Raw genomic sequence first — 19688 nt, 5'->3', positions numbered from 1 at the left:
TAATTAAATTATTTTTTATTTTTTCATCTTTATTTAACCAGGTAGGTTTTCTAGAGTGTGTAATTTAAGTCTTTGGTTTATCATCTGTCTCTGAGATACAGCAGATAACCTGTGGTTAGCTAGTCAGGTACCATTGCAGTATAGGACTTATTTGACGATGGCTCATTTCACGCCTTCTGCTACCATTACTGTTCAGAACACTGATCTGAGGCGGTCCACATCAAAGCTGCAGACAGGCCCCTGTCACAAAGAGCAAGTTTTTCCATCCCAAGATCTTAAATAAAACAATTACTATAGTAAGTGCTAGGTAAGTAACGATTCACCAATATGCATCCTCTAGTTCAAATATATAAGTTATGAGTGCATCAGTCTGCGGGTAGTCCAAACCGATCCAAATGCATGAGCATGCATCGGTCAGAAAATCGATTCAAACATTACGAATCACCGTTTCACAAATGTTTATTGCTCAAATGACTTGCGTTCTACCTTCCAAAAATACCTCTCATCTTTTGTGACAACTGCGTCCTCTCCTTCAGTGTCGAATTAAGCATGTAATTATGTTGACAGTCATTAATCTGCAAGTCATTTGGCATGCCAAACAACCCAAGGCAATATCAGTAGCGTAGTCAAACTGTGCGCGCTGGCCAAGGAGTGGTAGGCCTATTCCTGATCTGGCACATCTGCGCTTCAGCATTCAAATGTTTGTAAAATGGGTTGCTCAATATTAGGCTTTATTAGTTGAGTGACAACCAATGTAATTTGCTAAGTAATTTTAATCAAATGCTCTGTTGAAAACAGAACAACAGCAAAGGACCTTGTGAAGATGCTGGAGGAAAAAGGTACAAAAGTATTTATATCCACAGTTAAATGATTCCTATATCGATATAACCTGAAAGGCTGCTCAGCAAGGAAGAAGCCACTGCTCCAAAACCGCCATAAAAAAGCCTGACTACGGTTTGCAAATGCACATGGGGTCAAAGATCATACTTTTTGGTCTGATGAAACAAAAATAGAACTGTTTGGTCGTAATGACCATCGTTATGTTTGGAGGAAAAAGAGGGAGGCTTGCAAACCAAAGAACACCATCCCAACCGTTAGGCACGGGGGTGGCAGCATCATGTTGTGGGGGTGCTTTGCTGCAGGAGGGACTGGTGCACTTCACAAAATAGATGGCATCATGAGGTCGGAAAATTGTGGATATATTGAAGTAACATCTCAAGACATCAGTCAGGGAGTTAAAGCTTGGTCGCAAATGGGTCTTCCAAATGGACAATGACCCCAAGCATACTTCCAAAGTAGTGGCAAAATGGCTTAAGGACAACAAAGTCAAGGTATTGGAGTGGTCATCACAAAGCCCTGACCTCAATCTTATAGAACATTTGTGGGCAGAAATTAAAAAGTTTGTGCGAGCAAGGAGGCTTACAAACCTGACTCAGTTACACCAGCTCTGTCAGGAGGAAGGGGCCAAAATTCACCCAACTTATTGTGGGAAGCTTGTGGAAGGCTCCCCAAAACCTTTGATCCAAGTCAAACAATTTAAAGGCAATTTTACCAAATACTAATTGAGTGTATGTAAACTTCTGACCCACTGGGAATGTGATGAAAGAAATAAAAGCTGAAATATATAATTCTCTCTACTATTATTCTGACACTTTACATTTTTAAAATAAAGTGGTGATCCTAAGTGACCTAAGACTGGGAATTTTACTAAGATAAAATGTCAGGAATTGTGTAAACTGAGTTTGAATGTATTTGGCTAAAGTGTATGTAAACTTCCGACTTCAACTGGATGTGGCTTGTCAAGCACATCTTTACCCCTGAACTTATTTGAGCTTGCCATAACAAAGGGGGAGAATACTTATTGACTAAAGACATTTCAGCTTTTCATTTTTAAATCATTTGTAACATTTCTAAAAACATATTTCCACTTTTACACTGTGGTATTGTTTGTAGGCCAGTGACACAAAATCTCAATTTAATACATTTTAAATTCAGGCTGTAATACAACAAAATGTGGAAACTTCAAGGGGTGTGACTACTTTCTGAAGGCACTGCATCTAGATTCGATTTGAATCGTCTTGAAAGGGTACGATGCACATCCCTAGTAAGTGCCTATTGAGTGTCAATTAAAGTACAGAGTTGATGATTTCATCTTAAATCAGCCATGAATCCCCCTGTGACAGAGGGAATGGAAGCTTAATATGTGCAGCAGGTAGGGGCTATTGAATGCAAGTTTTTAAAAATATGTTGTTAAAACATTTCTAGCCTGCTTCCAACCACAAAACACCAGGAAATGGCCAAAAACCTGCTTTTACGCTATGTTTTGACTATTAGATGTTCAATATTTCTTTTGAAAAAAATATTTAAAAATTAATCGTTTCACCATATTAAAACGAGAGTTCACGTAACAGGATTGACTTTAAAATGAGAGACAGACGTAAATGAATCACTAATCACATTAAATAAATAATAATCTTCAGAAATTATATTGCCAAAGCAACGAAGGATTTACAATGATGGTGAAAACTTGGAGACATTTTGCAGTTAAAATCTTCCTAGAAGTCACAGAGGATACATAGGGACGTGTCAAAATGCATCATTTTGCCAATTTATTAAGTCTTTATTCATATACAAATTTGGATTTATTGAATTCTCTATGTGGTCTATATTAAAGGGCACTTTATTTAATATAACTGGCTTTTAAAATTAAATATTGGTGCACAATTTCTACTTAAAAAATAAGGCACTCATTTCAATGAATGACCCTGCTACTGGGCCAGTTGGTTTCAGGTCACAGACACTGTTGGAGGCACCGTAAAAACCCTAAAACCCTCCCGCACTTGTTCGTCAGAAGGAATGTTCTGCCCATCTTGTGTTGTTTGCAAGATGTATGTTTTCCTACCTGGTTGTTTAATGAAGGAGAAGGTATTGACTATTGTTTTAATGGCCAGCTGTGCTTTTTTATAGCTACAACAGTAAAAAGTGTGTGCGTGTGAGTAAGTGAGCACACTTCTGCATGCTTGTGTCTGAGAGTACAATTGCTCATCACATCTGACAGAGTGACAGGCTCATAAGCCCTTTGTCTCCCCAGTGTGTTTGTCAATATGACAGCCAGACACAAAAGGCTTTGTATCCCAACTGCATCATGTTTATAGCACCCTACCTCTTCACCACTCATGCTGTCTCTCTGACACAATGTTCCTCTTTCTCTCTCTGTCTCCTCTCTTTCTCCCTTTGTCTCACCCTACCTGTCTATCTACTTTATTTTACCTCTAATTTCACCTGTCTCTCTCTCTCGATCTGTGTACTGACCTTGTGTGTGTGTGTTCAGGTGTGCGTATGCTGGATGGGGAGGTGACTGATGTGGTGGAGGCCCACTCCCTCAGCCTCAACTCGCAGCACATCCACATCTACAGCGCCAGCTGGGGCCCAGAGGATGATGGGAAGACGGTAGACGGCCCCGCCAAGCTGGCCAAGGAGGCATTCCTCCGAGGAGTCACTGAGGTCAGTCAGTGGAGCTAATTCATTACTGGAGCACACATGGTTTATGATGCATACCTACCTAGGGTTGTTGCCATGACCTTATTATTGCCACACCAGCATTCATGAGTCGTGACCGCAGAAATATTCTATGTGACCCCTGAGTCACGGTAATCTCCTTTTATGCACTCTGGACATGCTTTGGTAGTACCCAACTTGCTAACGACCATTAGGTCGTTAATGGCCTGGTACTCGGGGCTCTATTGTCTCTCAACTGCTCTGACATCAATGCAAATGCAATCGAAATTCACATCAAACATTTATCATCAAAACAGTAGGCCTATCATACTTTTACAACTCACCTCACTGTGATGATCAATTTGAAGAAAGAAGTTTAACGGCAGGTTGAAACAGTGTAAAACATGGTTGTTGTGGATGTTGTTTTCAAGCCTAACACAACGAAATGGACAGCGCTTTCTAAAGTGATGATTAATTCAAGACTCCCATGAGCAGATTAGAGTTTATGAGCCCAAGGCCCTCCCCCTCCCATTTAAAAAAAATAAATATAAAAAGTATGATTGTGCCATTATACAGTATATTGCTGTACTGCATAATACACATGGCAGAAAAAGATTAAACAAAACTGTTTTAAGATGTCTTTGGTACATAGTTGATCTAGCCTATACTCAAAAATTCTAGTAATAGCCTTTGAGTGTGGACTGTATTATTATGCATATTGGATGGGCTGGTTACCTTATGCTACTCCAAAATGTCTATCCATTTTGTATAGTCCACAGCGAGGCTGTTGGTTCATTGATTGTGCAGGGCGGCTTACAGTTAGCCTACAATTAGTGAATTTGATTTTGAATAGCCTTTTTATATTTCATTGGGTGACACATTATCTTCAGCAGAATATCTTGCCATTATGTGTTTCCATCTCCTCCTCTTTCTGCTTTACTCCTTTATCAAGCGCGCAGATAGGCTGTAGGTGCGTAAACATGTTACTATCGATGTTGGAGAGCCCATGGCATACAGAGTTTGGATGGAATGTCACCTGTTGGGCAAGGAGAGCATGCTCCTCAAACAGTGGTTGATGCATGGAGTGAAATAAGTGTTCTTATAATTATTTTTCAGCTGCTCATATTAAGAACACGCTCCACTATAAACCTGAAGTAGCCGACAAAACAGACAGATGGGAAACCGTGCAGCCTTCATTCCCTATTCGAGTTCCTGCCCGTTTCATAATGGGCCATACTAAATCTAAACTATTTTGACATATTAGTAAAAACAAGATTAAATTGAGAGTAGTCTGATGGGTGAAAATATGATCACTTGATGAGAGAACAGCCGTGCAGCCTGAGGCAAGAAATTGAGCTTTTTTTTCTACTTTCTCAAATCATCGACAGTCTATAGTCACATCATGCAGCCCATATGTTTTGATTTCTAAGACATTCTAAGGTTTGTATCACTCACAAGTTGCCAAATAACTCTAAATCTAGCAAATAGGACCTGTTTCAAATGACCACTTTTACGCTCAGCATAGCCACTTCATATGCGCTCTCGCGCCATAATGGGAAAAATATCCTTTCTATTTTATTCAGCTAAGTTCAATTATATTCTTCTTATTATAAAATAAAATAGTGTCATGGGGACTTATAAGCATACATTTTCAGCTAAATGAACAAACCTACAGCCTACGGCATAGAGCATATGTAGATAACATAGGCCAACTCATTATGTTATGTAGATAACATAGGCCAACTCATTATGTTCCTCTTAAATACTTTTTCTTCATATTATGTTTCTTTAGACCTGACCAAAATAAATAATGCATTTAATGTGATGGTGTATATTAAATGGTTCATTAGACTTTTTTTCAAATGTATACTGAACAAAAATATAAATGCAACATGCAACAATTTCAATGATTTTACTGAGTTAAAGTTCATATAAGGAAATCAGTCAATTGAAATAAATGAATTTGGCCCTAATCTATGAATTTCACATTACTGGGCAATGGCGCAGCCACCCTCTTGGGAGCCAGACCCAGCCAATTGGAATTAGTTTTTTCCCACAAATGGGCGTTATTAGACATACATACTCCTCAGTTTCATTAGCTGTCTGAGTGGCTGGTCTCAGACAATCCCGCAGGTGAAGAAGCCGGATGTGGAGGTCCTGGGCTGGTGTGGTTACATGTGGTCTGTGGTTGTGAGGTCGGTTGGACGTACTGCCAATTTCTCTAATATAACATTGGAGGCGGCATATGGGATGAAATTAACTTTCAATTCTCTGGCAACAGCTCTGGTGGACATTCCTGCCGTCAGCATGCCAAACTTGAGAGATCTGTGGCAGTGTTGTGTGACAAAACTGCACATTTTATCTCACAGTTCCTAGGCCGTCATTGAAAATAAGAATGCGTTCTCAAATAAAGGTTAAAAAATAAAAAAGTTGAGTGCAGCGACACTTCCCATTCAACCTGACAAAGCTTGAGAGGATCTGCAGAGGAACTCCCCAAATACAGTTGTGCCAAGCCTGTAGCGTCATAACCATGAAGACTCAAGGCTATAATCGCTGCCATAGGTACTTCAACAATGTCCTGAGTGAAGGGCCTGAATGTGACATTTTTGTTTTTGTTTGTTTTACATTTTCTTTACTTGTTTTTTTGCTTTGTGATTATGGGGTATTGTGTATAGAATGATGAGGGGGAAAAATAAGGCTGTACCGTAACAAAAATGTAAAATGTCTAGGGGTCTGAACTTTCTGTCTTACTTTCTGAATGCGCTGTAGCTTCCTCACTTATTCCTTATTTCTCATGTTATTTTTTATTAGTTGTAATATTTTGATATTGAATACTGCACTGTTGGGTGGGGCTTGAAAGTTAAGCATTTCACTGTACATGTCCATGTGACAAATAAAAGTTGAAAGTTGAACTTGAACTCTGGGTTTCAAAGTGCGAGCAGCGCAAGTGATTTAGGCTAAACAAGCAGGTGAGTTCGGGATATCGGAAAGTATGCATCTTGAAATAGTTTTCACATAACTTTATATATCTGAACTCAGAATCAATTGGGCTACCCAAAAATAAAATTGGCACTGTGATAGAACATTTATTTTGATTGATGATTTTTGGAATTTTAATACAGCTCTGGCAGGCTCTCTCTCTACCCACGCCCCTTTCAAGTCCTATTTTGTTGCAGTGTTTCCAGTCTTTATATGCAGTAGCATTTGAGCCTGGGGACGAGTTTACAGAACACCCAATACATTACCCATGTCATTCAGATCTTGTGTAATCCCAGCCTACACACACACGCACACCCTCTGGCAAAGATTTCCAGCTGGCAGGCAGACGCTGGAATAAGTTTGAGTGACAGAGTTAGGGCTTTGCATAGGCACTTTGTTGTGACTTTTGTGGGACTAAATGTTAAAAATTCTTGAACTTAAAATAACATTATTAACCGGTTCCCATGCTTTAAAAATAAGTTCTGTTCTGGAACAGTATAGATCACTTTAGGTTCAGGTTCTGTTCCTCAAATCATTTTGTTATTTTTCAGTTCTGTTCCCTGAACCGGTTCCAACCCTTGGTGCAGACTCTAGCGCAGTGGAAGTTTCTACTTATTGTTCACCCGTCTTGGAATACCTGATGGTCAAATACCGACCCTTCTACCTCCCGAGAGGTAGAAAGGTCGGGTAGAAGGGGTTTCTTTGTTATCGTGACTGCTGAATATATTCCACCTCAGGACAACAACAACAAGCTGGCACTTAATGAATTATATGAGGCAATAAACAAGCAGGAAACCATTCACCCAGATGCTGCTTTTCTTTTTGCTGGCAATTTTAATTCCACGTTACTAAGACACATGATGCCCACCCGTAGCATGTGCTCCAGCAGGTATATTGCACTGATCATCCCCAAAGCCAACACTTCCTTTGGTCACCTTCCAGTTCTCTGCTGCCAATGACTGGAACGAATTTAAAAAATCTCTGAAGCTGGATTCTTATACTCTAATTTTAAGCATCAGCTGTCTGAGCTGCTTACCGATCACTGCTTTGCTTTATCTTGGCCAGGTCGCAGTTGTAAATGAGAACTTGTTCTCAACTGGCCTACCTTGTTAAATAAAGGTGAAATAAAAAATGTTTTTAAACGTATCAACACATCTCCTTCTCCACTGGGGCTGATAAAGTCCTAGACCACTGTTACTCAACCCACAAACAAGCAAACAAGACCCTCCCCCGTCCCCCTTTGGCAAATCAGATCATGTCTCTATACTCCTGCATCCTGCTTACAGGTTCAGAGGCTATGTTGCAGGACTGCTTTGCTAGCACTGACTGGAATATGTTTTTCCTGCTGATACCATTGGCGCGCTAACCACCTCCGTCTCGTGCTTCATCAGGAAATACATTGCAGACGTTTTCTCCACAGTGAAGATTCACTGCTTCCCCAATCAAAAGCACCGGATTAACACTGACATATGCGCTAAACTAAAAGACAGAGCTACCGCACACAGGGCTATTGCAATCAACCCCGAGCCTACGGCTAAGGACACAAACACGTACAAGAAGTCCCGCTACGACCTCCACAGAGCCATCAAACAGGCAAAATAACAATATAGGAACGAGGTGGAATCCTATTATACCGGCACCGACGCTCGACGCGTGTGGCAAGGGCTACAGTCCATTATGGATTACAAAGGTAGACCGAGCCATGATGCCTCCCCACCAGTCGAATGCAATACATTTATTCGAGCTGTGCATGAGGGCCCCTACCGTCCCAGAGGACTGGGTGATCTCGCTCTCCAAGGCAGACGTGAGTAAAGTTTTTAATCTGGTCAACACTCTCCAAGGCCACGGGGCTATATGGTATTCCAAGGCGCATTCTTAGAGCATGCACAGACCAGCTGGCAGGCATCTTCACGGTCATTTTCAATCTCTCATTGCCCCAGTCTGTAATCCCTACTTGTTTTATGCTGACCAGCATCATTCCTGTGCCCAAGAACACATCATCTCCATCATCCCAGACACCCTGGACCCACTTCAATTTGCATACCGCCCCAACAGATCAACTGACAATGCACTCCACACTACCCTCTCACACGTAGACAAGAGGAATACCTACACTACCGTTCAAAAGTTTGGGGTGACTATAAAAATGTCCTTGTTTTTGAAAGAAAAGCACATTTTTTGTCCATTAAAATAACATCAAATTGATCATAAATACAGTGTAGACATTGTTAATGTTGTAAATTACTGTTGTATTTGGAATATCTACATAGGGGTACAGAGGCCCATTATCAGCAACTATCTGTGTTCGAATGGCACGTTGTGTTAGCTAATCCAAGTTTATAATTTAAAAGGCTAATTGATCATTAGAAAACCCTTTTGCAATTATGTCAGCACAGCTGAAAACTGTCGTGCTGATTTAAAGAAGCAATAAAACTGTCTTTCTTTAGACCAGTTGAGTATCTGGAGCATCAGCATTTGTGGGTTCTATTACAGGTTCAAAATGGCCAGAAACAAATAACTTTCTTCTGAAACTTGTCAGTCTATTCTTGTTCTGAGAAATGAAGGCTATTCCAATGTGAGAAATTGCCAGGAAACTGAAGATCTGGTACAACGCTGTGTACTACTCCATTCACAGAATAGCGCAAACTAGCCCTAACCAGAATAGAACAAGTAGTGGGAGGCCTCCAGAGCACAACTGAGCAAGAGGACAAGTACATTAGTGTCTAGTTTGAGAAACAGACACCTCAGAAGTCCTTAACTGTCAGCTTCATTAAATAGTACCCGCAAAACTCCAGTCTCAAGTCAACAGTGAAGAGACCACCCCGGGATGCTGGCCTTATTGATTAGATGTATTACTCCCTTACTCTGCTGTCCATTGATTATTGACTGCCATTACCATTAGTATTTACCTATTTATCCTGCTACTGGTCACAATTACTTCTATTTACATGTATACATTACCACTAGTATATTACCACTTAGTGAACAAAACATTAGGAACACCTGCTCTTTCCATTACATAGATTGATCAGGTGAATCCAGGTCATGTGTGCCAGAGGGTGAATGGGCAAGACAAAATATTTAAGTGCCTTTTGAACGGGTATGGTAGTAGGTGCCTGGCGCACCGGTTTGAGTGTGTCAAGGTCAGCAACGCTACAGTTTTTTCACACTCAACAGTTTCCCATGTGTATCAATAATGGTCCACCACCCAAAGGACACCCAGCCAACATGACACAACGGTGGCATTGGAGTCAACATGATCCAGCATGTTGATGCTTCCAACACCAGCATGCTTTCAACACCTTGTAGAGTCCATGCCTCGATGAATTGAGGCTGTTCTGAGGGCAAAAGGGGGTGCAACTCAATAATCGTGAGGTGTCAGTGTATATTCCTGCTACCAGTCACTTTTCATCCCTGTTTACATGTATATCCTTCTACTAGTCACCTTTCAGCCCTGTTTACATGTATATCCTTCTACCAGTCACCTTTCAGCCCTGTTTACATGTATATCCTTATACCAGTCACCTTTCAGTCATGTTTACATGTATATCCTACTACCAGTCACCTTTCAGCCCTGTGTACAAGTATATCCTTCTACCAGTCACCTTTCAGACATGTTTACATGTATATCCTTCTACCAGTCACCTTTCAGCCCTGTTTACATGTATATCCTACTACCAGTCACCTTTCAGCCCTGTTTACATGTATATCCTTATACCAGTCACCTTTCAGTCATGTTTACATGTATATCCTACTACCAGTCACCTTTCAGCCCTGTGTACAAGTATATCCTTCTACCAGTCACCTTTCAGACATGTTTACATGTATATCCTTCTACCAGTCACCTTTCAGCCCTGTTTACATGTATATCCTTCTACCAGTCACCTTTCAGACATGTTTACATGTATATCCTTCTACCAGTCACCTTTCAGCCCTGTTTACATGCATATTCTTCTACTAGCTACCTTTCAGCCCTGTTTACATGTATATCCTTCTACTAGTCACGTTTTATGTATAAACCCTCTTCAACCATTCCAGTACCCCTGCACATTGAATAAAAAATAAGGTACTGGCGCTGACCTGTATATACTTGCATTATCGTGTTTCTTTAACTCTCATCGTAGTTCTTGTGTGTTTTTAGTTATTTATTTTTTTATACTATTTTCTATTATTTATATTTTTATTATTATTATCACTATTTTTGGGAAAGAGGTCTCAAGGTAAGAATTTCACTGCACTGTTTTACACCTTTTATTTATTTATTTTTCACCTTTATTTAACCAGGTAAGGTAGTTGAGAACAAGTTCTCATTTGCAACTGCGACCTGGCCAAGATAAAGCATAGCAGTTCGACACATACAACAACACAGAGTTACACATGGATGTAACAAAACATACAGTCAATAATACAGTAGAAAAAAAAAGAAAAAAAAGTCTATATACAGTGAGTGCAAATAAGGTCAAATAAGGGAGTCAAGGCAATAAATAGGCCATGGTGGCGAAGTAATTACTATATGGCAATTAAACACTGGAATGGTAGATGTGCAAAAGATGGATGTGCAAGTAGAGATGCTGTGGTGCAAAAGGAGCTAAATAAATAAATACAGTATGGGGATGAGGTAGATAGATGGGCTGTATACAGATGAGCTATGAACAGGTGCAGTGATCTGTGAGCTGCTCTGACAGCTGGTTCTTAAAGCTAGTGAGGGAGATGGCAATCTCCAGCTTCAGTGATTTTTGCAGTTCGTTCCAGTCAGTGGCAGCAGAGAACTGGAAGGAAAGGCGACCAAAGGAGGAATTGGCTTTGGGGGTGACCAGTGAGATATACCTGCTGAAGCGTGTGCCACGAGTAGGTGCTGCTATGGTGACCAGCGAGCTGAGATGGGGCGGGGCTTTACCTAGCAGAGACTTGTAGATAACCTGTAGCCAGTGGGTTTGGCGACGAGTATGAAGCGAGGGCCAGCCAACGAGAGCGTACAGGTCGCAGTGGTGGGTAGTATATGGGGCTTTGGTGACAAAACGGATGGCACTGTGATAGACTACATCCAGTTTGCTGAGTAGAGTGCTGGAGGTTATTTTATAGATGACATCGCCGAAGTCAAGGATCGGTAGGATGGTCAGTTTTACGAGGGTATGTTTGGCACCATGAGTGAGGGAAGCTTTGTTGCGAAATAGGAAGCCAATTCTAGATTTTTTGATTAGAGATGCTTAATGTGAGTCTGGAAGGAGAGTTTACAGTCTAGCCAGACACCTAGGTATTTGTAGTTATCCACGTATTCTAAGTCAGAGCCGTCCAGAGTAGTGATGCTGGATGGGCGGGCAGGTGCGGGCAGTGATCTGTTGAATAGCATGCATTTAGTTTTACTTGCGTTTTAAGAGCAGTTGGAGGCCACGGAAGGAGAGTTGTACGGCATTGAAGCTCGTCTGGAGGTTAGTTAACACAGTGTTCAAAGAAGGGCCAGAAGTATACAGAATGGTGTCATCTGCGTAGAGGTGGATTAGAGAATCACCAGCAGCAAGAGCGACATCATTGATGTATACAGAGAAGAGAGTCGGCCCGAGAATTGAACCCTGTGGCACCCCCATAGAGACTGCCAGAGGTCCAGACAACAGGCCCTCCGATTTGACACACTGAGCTCTATCAGAGAAGTAGTTGGTGAACCAGGCGAGGCAATCATTTGAGAAACCAAGGCTGTTGAGTCTGCCAATAAGAATGTGGTGATTGACAGTCGAAAGTCTTGGCCAGGTCGATGAATACAGATGCACAGTAATGTCTCTTATCGATGGCGGTTATGATATCGTTAAGGACCTTGAGCTTGGCTGAGGTGCACCCATGACCAGCTCGTAAAACCAGATTGCATAGCGGAGAAGGTACGATGTGATTCAAAATGGTCAGTAATCTGTTTGTTAACTTGGCTTTCGAAGACCTTAGAGATGCAGGGTAGGATAGATATAGGTCTGTAGCAGTTTGGGTCTAGAGTGTCTCCCCCTTTGAAAAGGGGGATGACTGCGGCAGCTTTCCAATCTTTGGGAATCTCAGACAATACGAAAGAGAGGTTGAACAGGCTAGTAATAGGGGTTGCAACAATTTTGGCAGATAATTTAAGGAAGAGAGGGTCCAGATTGTCTAGCCCGGCTGATTTGTAGGGGTCCAGATTTTGCAGCTGTCTCAGAACATCAGCTATCTTGATATGGGTGAAGGAGAAATGGTGGAGGCTTGGGCGGGTTGCTGTGGAGGGTGCCGGGCAGTTGACCGGGGTAGGGGTAGCCAGGTGGAAAGCATGGCCAGCCGCAGAGAAATGCTTATTGAAATTCTCAATTATAGTGGATTTGTCGGTTGTAACAGTGTTTCCTAGCCTCAGAGCAGTGGGTAGCTGGGATGAGGTGCTCTTATTCTCCATGGACTTTACAGTGTCCCAGAACCTTTTTGAGTTTGTACTGCAGGATGCACATTTATGTTTAAAAAAGCTAGCCTTAGCTTTCCTAACTGCCTGTGTATATTGGTTACTAACTTCCCTGAAAACTTCCCTGAAAAGGGGCTATTCGATGCTAATGCAGAACGCCACAGGATGTTTTTGTGCTGGTCAAGGGCAGACAGGTCTGGAGGGAACCAAGGGCTATATCTATTCCTGGTTCTATATTTTTTGAATGGGGTATGCCTATTTAAGATGGTGAGGAAGGCACTTTTAAAGAATAACAAGCCATCCTCTACTGCCGGGATGAGGTCAATGTCGTTCCAGGATACCCTGGCCAGGTCGATTAGAAAGGCCTGCTCGCAGAAGTGTTTTAGGGAGCGTTTGACAGTGATGAGGGGTGGTCGTTTGCTCGCAGACCCATTACGGATGCAGGCAATGAGGCAGTGATGGCTGAGATCTTGTTTGAAAACAGCAGAGGTGTATTTGGGGGTTGAGTTAGTTAAGACGATATCTATGAGGGTGCCCGTGTTTACGGATTTTGGGTTATATCTGGTAGGTTCATTGATCAATCGTGTGAGATTGAGGGCATCAACCTTAGATTGTAGGATGGCCGTGGTGTTAAACATGTCCCAGTTTAGGTCACCTAACAGCACGAGCTCAGAAGATCGATGGGGGGCAATCAAATCACATATGGTGTCGAGGGCACAGCTGGGGACAGAGGGTGGTCTATAATAGTGAGAGACTTGTTTCTGGAAAGGTTATTTTTTAGAAGTAGAAACTCAAATTGTTTGGGTACAGACCTGGATAGTAAGACAGAACTCTGCAGGTTATCTTTGCAGTAAATTGCAACACCGCCCCCTTTGGCAGTTCTATCTTGTCGAAAAATGTTATAGTTAGGAATGGAAATTTCAAGGTTTTTGGTGGTCTTCCTAAGCCAGGATTCAGACACGGCTAGGACATCTGGATTGGTGGAGTGTGCTAGGGCAGTGAATAAAACAAACTTAGGGAGGAGGCTTCTAATGTTAACATGCATGAAATCAAGGCTTTTACGGTTGCAGAAGTCAACAAATGAGTGAGCCTGGGGGATGGGAGTGGAGGTAGACACTGCAGGGCCTGGATTAACCTCTACATCACCAGAGGAACAGAGAGGAGGAGTAGGATAAGGGTACAGCTAAAGGCTAACAGAACTGGACTCCTAGTACATTCAGAACAGAGAGTAAAAGGAGCAGATTTCTGGGCACGGTAGAATATATTCAAGGCATAATGTACAGACAAAGGTATAGTAGGATGTGAATACAGTGGGGGTAAACCTGTGTATATAGTGATAATGAAAGAGATATTGTCTCTCGAAATAGCATTTAAACCAGGTGATGTCACTGCGTGTGTGGGGGGTGGAACTAAATTGTTAGCCGAGGCGTGTTGAGCAGTGCTAGAGGCTCTACAGTGAAATAAAACAATAGTTACAAACCAGAACAGCAATCGACACGACATGGTGACGTTAGGGAAAGGCATGCGTAGCCGGGTGATCATACAAGTCCAGTGCGTGGCTTCAGGCAGCTAGCGGCAAGGGGCTAGCAGGTTAACAGAAAGGCCTTAGAGTGATGACGCGACGGAGGGAAGTCTGTTGTGGCCCCCTCGTGCAGTTATATCAGTGGACGGATCAGCAGGGCTCCATGTGGTAAACCAGGCCAATTGGCAAAATATGTATAGTGGCCAAAGAAATATGTCCGAAGGGCCTCTTAAGCCAGAAGTCCAATGTGCTTTAGACAGCTAGCAGGCCGTAGATTAGCGGCTGTGCGTTCAGGGGTCGTTAGCTGCTTTAATTCCAGGTGGAAAAAAAACAAAAAACATATCATAATAAAAGTGTAATTAAAAAAAAATAATAATAGGTTCAGAGCTTGCGGTAGGAATCCGGAGATATCGAGAAGAATAAGTCCTACTTGCTCTGGTTTGAGTCACGCTGTACAGACTGGTGAGAGTTGTCCGGGATAAAGGTAGCTGATGACCACTAGCAAAGGATAGCTGACTGCTAGCTAGTGGCTTCGGAATGTATTCGATGGGCCTCGTAAGCCAACAGTCCGTTCGTTGTGCTCTAGACAGCTAGCATTCAGGGGACGTTAGCTGCGAAGGTTGGAAGGTGATAAGGTTCAGAGCTTGCAATAGGAATCCGGGGATATGGAGAGAAAAATAGGCCCTGGTTGAATCGCGTTGTACAAACTGGCGAGAGCTTTCCGAGCTAGAGGTTAGCTGATGACCGTTAGCTGGCTCGTTAGCTGGCTAGTTTATGTTGGAGAGATTCCAGTAAGAGGCAAAGAAATATACGTTAGAGAAAAAGCAGGTCCACACCACATTGGGTGAGGCGGGTTGCAGGAGAGTATTTTGAAGTAAGGGTTTATAAAATACAAAAATATATGCGAAGAAAATATATAAAAATATATATACATGGGACACGACAAGACGAATGACAAATACATCTGACTGCTACGCCATCTTGGATTTCCGCAACACCTGTTGTGCACGTGGCCAATAAACTTTGAAACTTGAAACAATTCTACAATGACAAATGGCAAGAGGAGAATTGGGAGCAAAATCGCTGACACAGTTAGATTTAGATAGGAAGCGAATAGAGGATAGCCATCACTGTAAGAATGTGGGAAGAGGGAGTTTCAATGTAAGAAATATGATTCATATAACATAAATTTGACATCTAACACTCCTAGGATAATGGACCGATGGAAAGAAAATAATAGCTTGCAGCAAAACAGGACATTTTCTGTTTTACTGAAAAGATTCCCATAATGATTTGAACTGGGGAATACCTGTTGATTTAGATTTAATCCATAAGAAAACAAAGCAATGCATCAGTAGAACCATGCTGAAAAAAGATGGTCTTCTTTTTAAGGTATCAGGACTGGTGAGCTGGAAGAGAGCAGGAGAGTCCCACTGAGTCCCACGCTGGGACAAACCCTCTACAGGGGATAGGGATTGGGAAATAACATTCTCACAGCACTTCTTTAGATCCATAAAGACTGTGGGCGCATTCCCTAAGCAGTACTGTAATGCATGTGTGAGATACGATTTGTTTTGTTCATGTCGTTGGTACTCCCACGCCCACCTCCACTGTTTCTCATCTCAGTCTCAGCTGGAGTTGAGGCACAACACAGTGTGTGCCTATCTAGCCCCTCCTTCCCGTCATATCTCTTTCTTGCCCCTGCTCTTTTATGCAACCTTTTTCACATTTTCAATCAATCCCTCTATTTCTCCATTAGGGATGAGCACGGATATCCGAACGGACATTAGTATTTGATTACTTAGTGGGGTTCCGAGAGGTGCAGCGGTCTAAGGCACTGCATCTCAGTGCAAGAGGTGTCACTACAGTCCCTGGTTCAAATCCAGGCTGTATCACATCCGGCCGTGATTGGGAGTCCCATGGGGCGGCACACAATTGGCCCAGCGTTGTCTGAGTTTGGCTGGGGTAGGACGTCATTGTAAATAAGAATTTGTTCTTAATTGACTTGCCTAGTTAAATAAAGGTAACATTTTTTGGGGGGGGGGGGCTAATTTGATCATGGAAAAAGTGTTGTTATAAATTCAATTAGATTTTCCTTGTGACATTGTTCCTTAAAGGATATACCATGACCTGTTACTTTTTGCGGAAAACTACGGAGAAAAGCAGCCTGTCCTGTGTTTACCTCTCCCAGGTGCATTTGCATCATTCTGGCTGGACAAGAGTCACTTTTTTTTTTTATTGTGAATTTCGACTATCTGGATATCCAAAGAAATTTGATATTATTCGAACAGTGAAATAATGTCAAATGCCCATCCGTATTCTGCATATTTGTTCAACTGTGCCGCTCTGCTATATCTATATCCTTTTCATTGTTGAATGTTGTCTTTCTCCATCTCTATTGTTTTCCCTCTTCCTCTTCTCTCTCCCACTCTCCTTTCTCTCTGCACTCTCTATTTCTCTCCTTTCTCTCTGTACTCTCCATCTGAAGGATATTTTCTCCTCAGTATGTAGCTCCTCTTATATATTTGGTTCTGAAAAGAAAAAACTTCAAAGTGTATCTTTATTGTGATATGCCTGCATTTCCATTGTTATGATGGAATGGCCCAGTTGTGACTAATGGTCTCCTTATGGAGATGACAGAAGGAGAGAAGTTGGATGTAAGTGTATTCAGTAGATAATATTATACTGTATCATCATGCAGCTGCTGCTCTTCCTACCAGTCCAATACAATCATGCCCTCCAGAGTTGCGCAACGGTCTTAAGCACTGCGTCTCAGTGCTACAGGTGTCACTACAGACCCTGGTTCGATTCCGGGCTGTATCACAACCGGCCGTGATTGGGACTCTCATAGGGCGGCGCACAATTGTTCCAGCGTCGTCTGTGTTATGGTTTGGCTGGGGTAGGCTGTCATTGTAAATAAGAATTTGTTATTAGTTAAATAAAGGTTAAATAAATAAATAGATATTGGAAAAACTGTCCACATTTAGTTTTCGTCAGCCAACAAGATGAGTAGGCCTACCGAACAGCAAAAGCATTAGCATATGTCAATCTACTATCCCCTATAGTACAAAAATAGACCTATTCTGCGCGGGAAATAAATATTTCAAATAGTCTGGGACAGTTGTGGGATGCGATCGAATTAACTTCAGTGATGAAGTGATCATTTTTTAGCTGGCTTTTCCGCAGCAGTAGTCGACCATATAGTTCATGATGCATTAATAAGAGTTGTGCCGGCAGCAGTGCAGTGTGTGTCAGAAAGAATACAACAGCATATCACATCCAGTAAAAGGATGTCAAGGCTTTTACAGGATGGAGGGGTAAACATCCTTGTTTGGTGCAATATTTCACACTATCAGTCTCTCAACTGAAAACTCACACACATACAGATGCATGTACGCACACACACACAAACTCCATCTGCATCCATCTCTCCACATACACACACGTGAACGTGCGTGTGTGTTATATCTATGCCTGCGTGCTATACAGTATGTCTGTCTGTGCAATACTGTTTGTCTCTGTATGTCTGTCTGTGTGTGTCTGTGCTATACTGTATGTCTCTGTATGTATGTCTGTGTGCTATACTGTATGTCTCTGTATGTCTGTCTGTGTGCTATACTGTATGTGTCTGTGTGCTATACTGTATGTGTCTGTGTGCTATACTGTTTGTCTCTATATGTCTATCTGTGTGTCTGTCTGCTATACTGTATGTCTCTGTATGTCTATCTGTATGTCTCTGTATGTCTGTGTGTCTGTCTGTATGCTATACTGTATGTCTGTCTCTGTCTGTGCTATACTGTATGTCTCTGTGTGTCTGTGTCTGTCTGTGCTATACTGTATGTCTCTGTGTGTCTGTCTGTGTGCTATACTGTATGTCTCTGTCTGTCCGTCCGTCCGTCCGTCTGTCTGTGCTATACTGTATGTCTCTGTGTGTCTGTCTGTGCTATACTGTATGTCTCTGTGTGTCTGTCTGTGCTATACTGTATGTCTTTTTTTTGTGTAGATACTCGTGTGTCATCCTTGCCTATATGTGTTCATTTCCAGGGCCGCGGTGGGCTGGGCTCCATCTTTGTGTGGGCGTCGGGGAACGGTGGTCGTGAGAAGGACAGCTGTAACTGTGATGGTTACACCAACAGCATCTACACCCTGTCCATCAGCAGCACCACCCAGTACGGCATGGTGCCCTGGTACAGCGAGGCCTGCTCCTCCACCCTCGCCACCACCTTCAGCTCTGGGAACCCTAATGAGAAACAGATAGTAAGTAGTACTGACACACACACACTCTCTTACACACACACACACACACACAATAACACGCACCTTCCACGCATTTTCAGCTCTAGAAACCCCAATGAGAAACAGATGATGTGAGTCATCATTAGCAATCCCTCGAGGTCCAGGATGATCTTTATCACATACAACAAAGCAGAAAGTGCAACATAAAACCGTCTCCTAATAATGAAGCATATCGAAATACCCACACACCCACTTCAACCTCAACCAGAAACATTTAGCAAGTACCTCTGATACGCACAAACACACACCTCTAGGATCACTCCAACACACATCAGAGGAAACCTCATAGAAACAGATTGATACTGAAACACAAACACACAGCAGCGTAAAACTCCACTTGAAACAGATAGTGATTCATTCCAAACTATTGACTAATATAGTGCGACTAATATAGTCACTATAGTGACTAATATGACTATAGTGACTAATATACCAAACTATAGTGACTAATATACACCACTCTTCCCTGACCACAACTAATTTGAATCCTCCTGCAACTCAATGCTTCCTCCGCATTCCTCCCAAACACACCAGAGGGCTGCTGCAGGTGAACAAACACGTCTCTCAGTCTGGCAGTGTCATTGTCTTACTCTGAGGTGGTTAACTGAAGGCACAACGCTCCAACTAATGCACTTCCGTTTTAGTAGTCGCATGCTGCTTGTTGTCTCAACAAGCAATCAATCGCAATGTTTATACTCTGTTATCGGTACGGTTACAAGACAATAACCAGTCATAATGTTTGTGACAGGACCAAGTTGCAGGTGGTGTTTCAGTTCATGGATTCAGTTCATGGAAGACCCTCTGCTTTTGTGTCATTATTCCAGTGATGTAAGCTGTAAGAACCAGTCTTGATACCCTAAAATGAACGCCATCTCTTTTCAGCGTGGTTCTAAAGAGATGTGTTCACTAGACCGTAGTATTTTCAGTGTTCTGGGGCATACAGTAGCTTGTAAGTTACACAGACACACACACACTGAGTGGGTTGATTAG

General features: G+C 42.2%; 1 protein-coding gene across 2 annotated transcripts in view; it reads left to right on the top strand.

The window, feature by feature from the left end:
• LOC135524269 (furin-like) overlaps positions 1-19688 on the top strand; it is a 174773-nt gene that overhangs the window by 144841 nt on the left and 10244 nt on the right. For both annotated transcript variants that reach the window (XM_064951670.1, XM_064951669.1), the window contains exons 8-9: positions 3332-3504; positions 18447-18659. In XM_064951670.1, the coding sequence (XP_064807742.1) occupies positions 3332-3504; positions 18447-18659 (386 nt within the window). The remainder of the gene's footprint in view (positions 1-3331; positions 3505-18446; positions 18660-19688) is intronic.

Source organism: Oncorhynchus masou, chromosome 31, assembly GCF_036934945.1.
Source record: "Oncorhynchus masou masou isolate Uvic2021 chromosome 31, UVic_Omas_1.1, whole genome shotgun sequence".
In the NCBI taxonomy this organism is placed as follows: Eukaryota; Metazoa; Chordata; class Actinopteri; order Salmoniformes; family Salmonidae; genus Oncorhynchus; species Oncorhynchus masou.
Note: the sequence above shows the minus strand (reverse complement) of the source record. Positions and strands in the feature narration are given on the sequence as shown.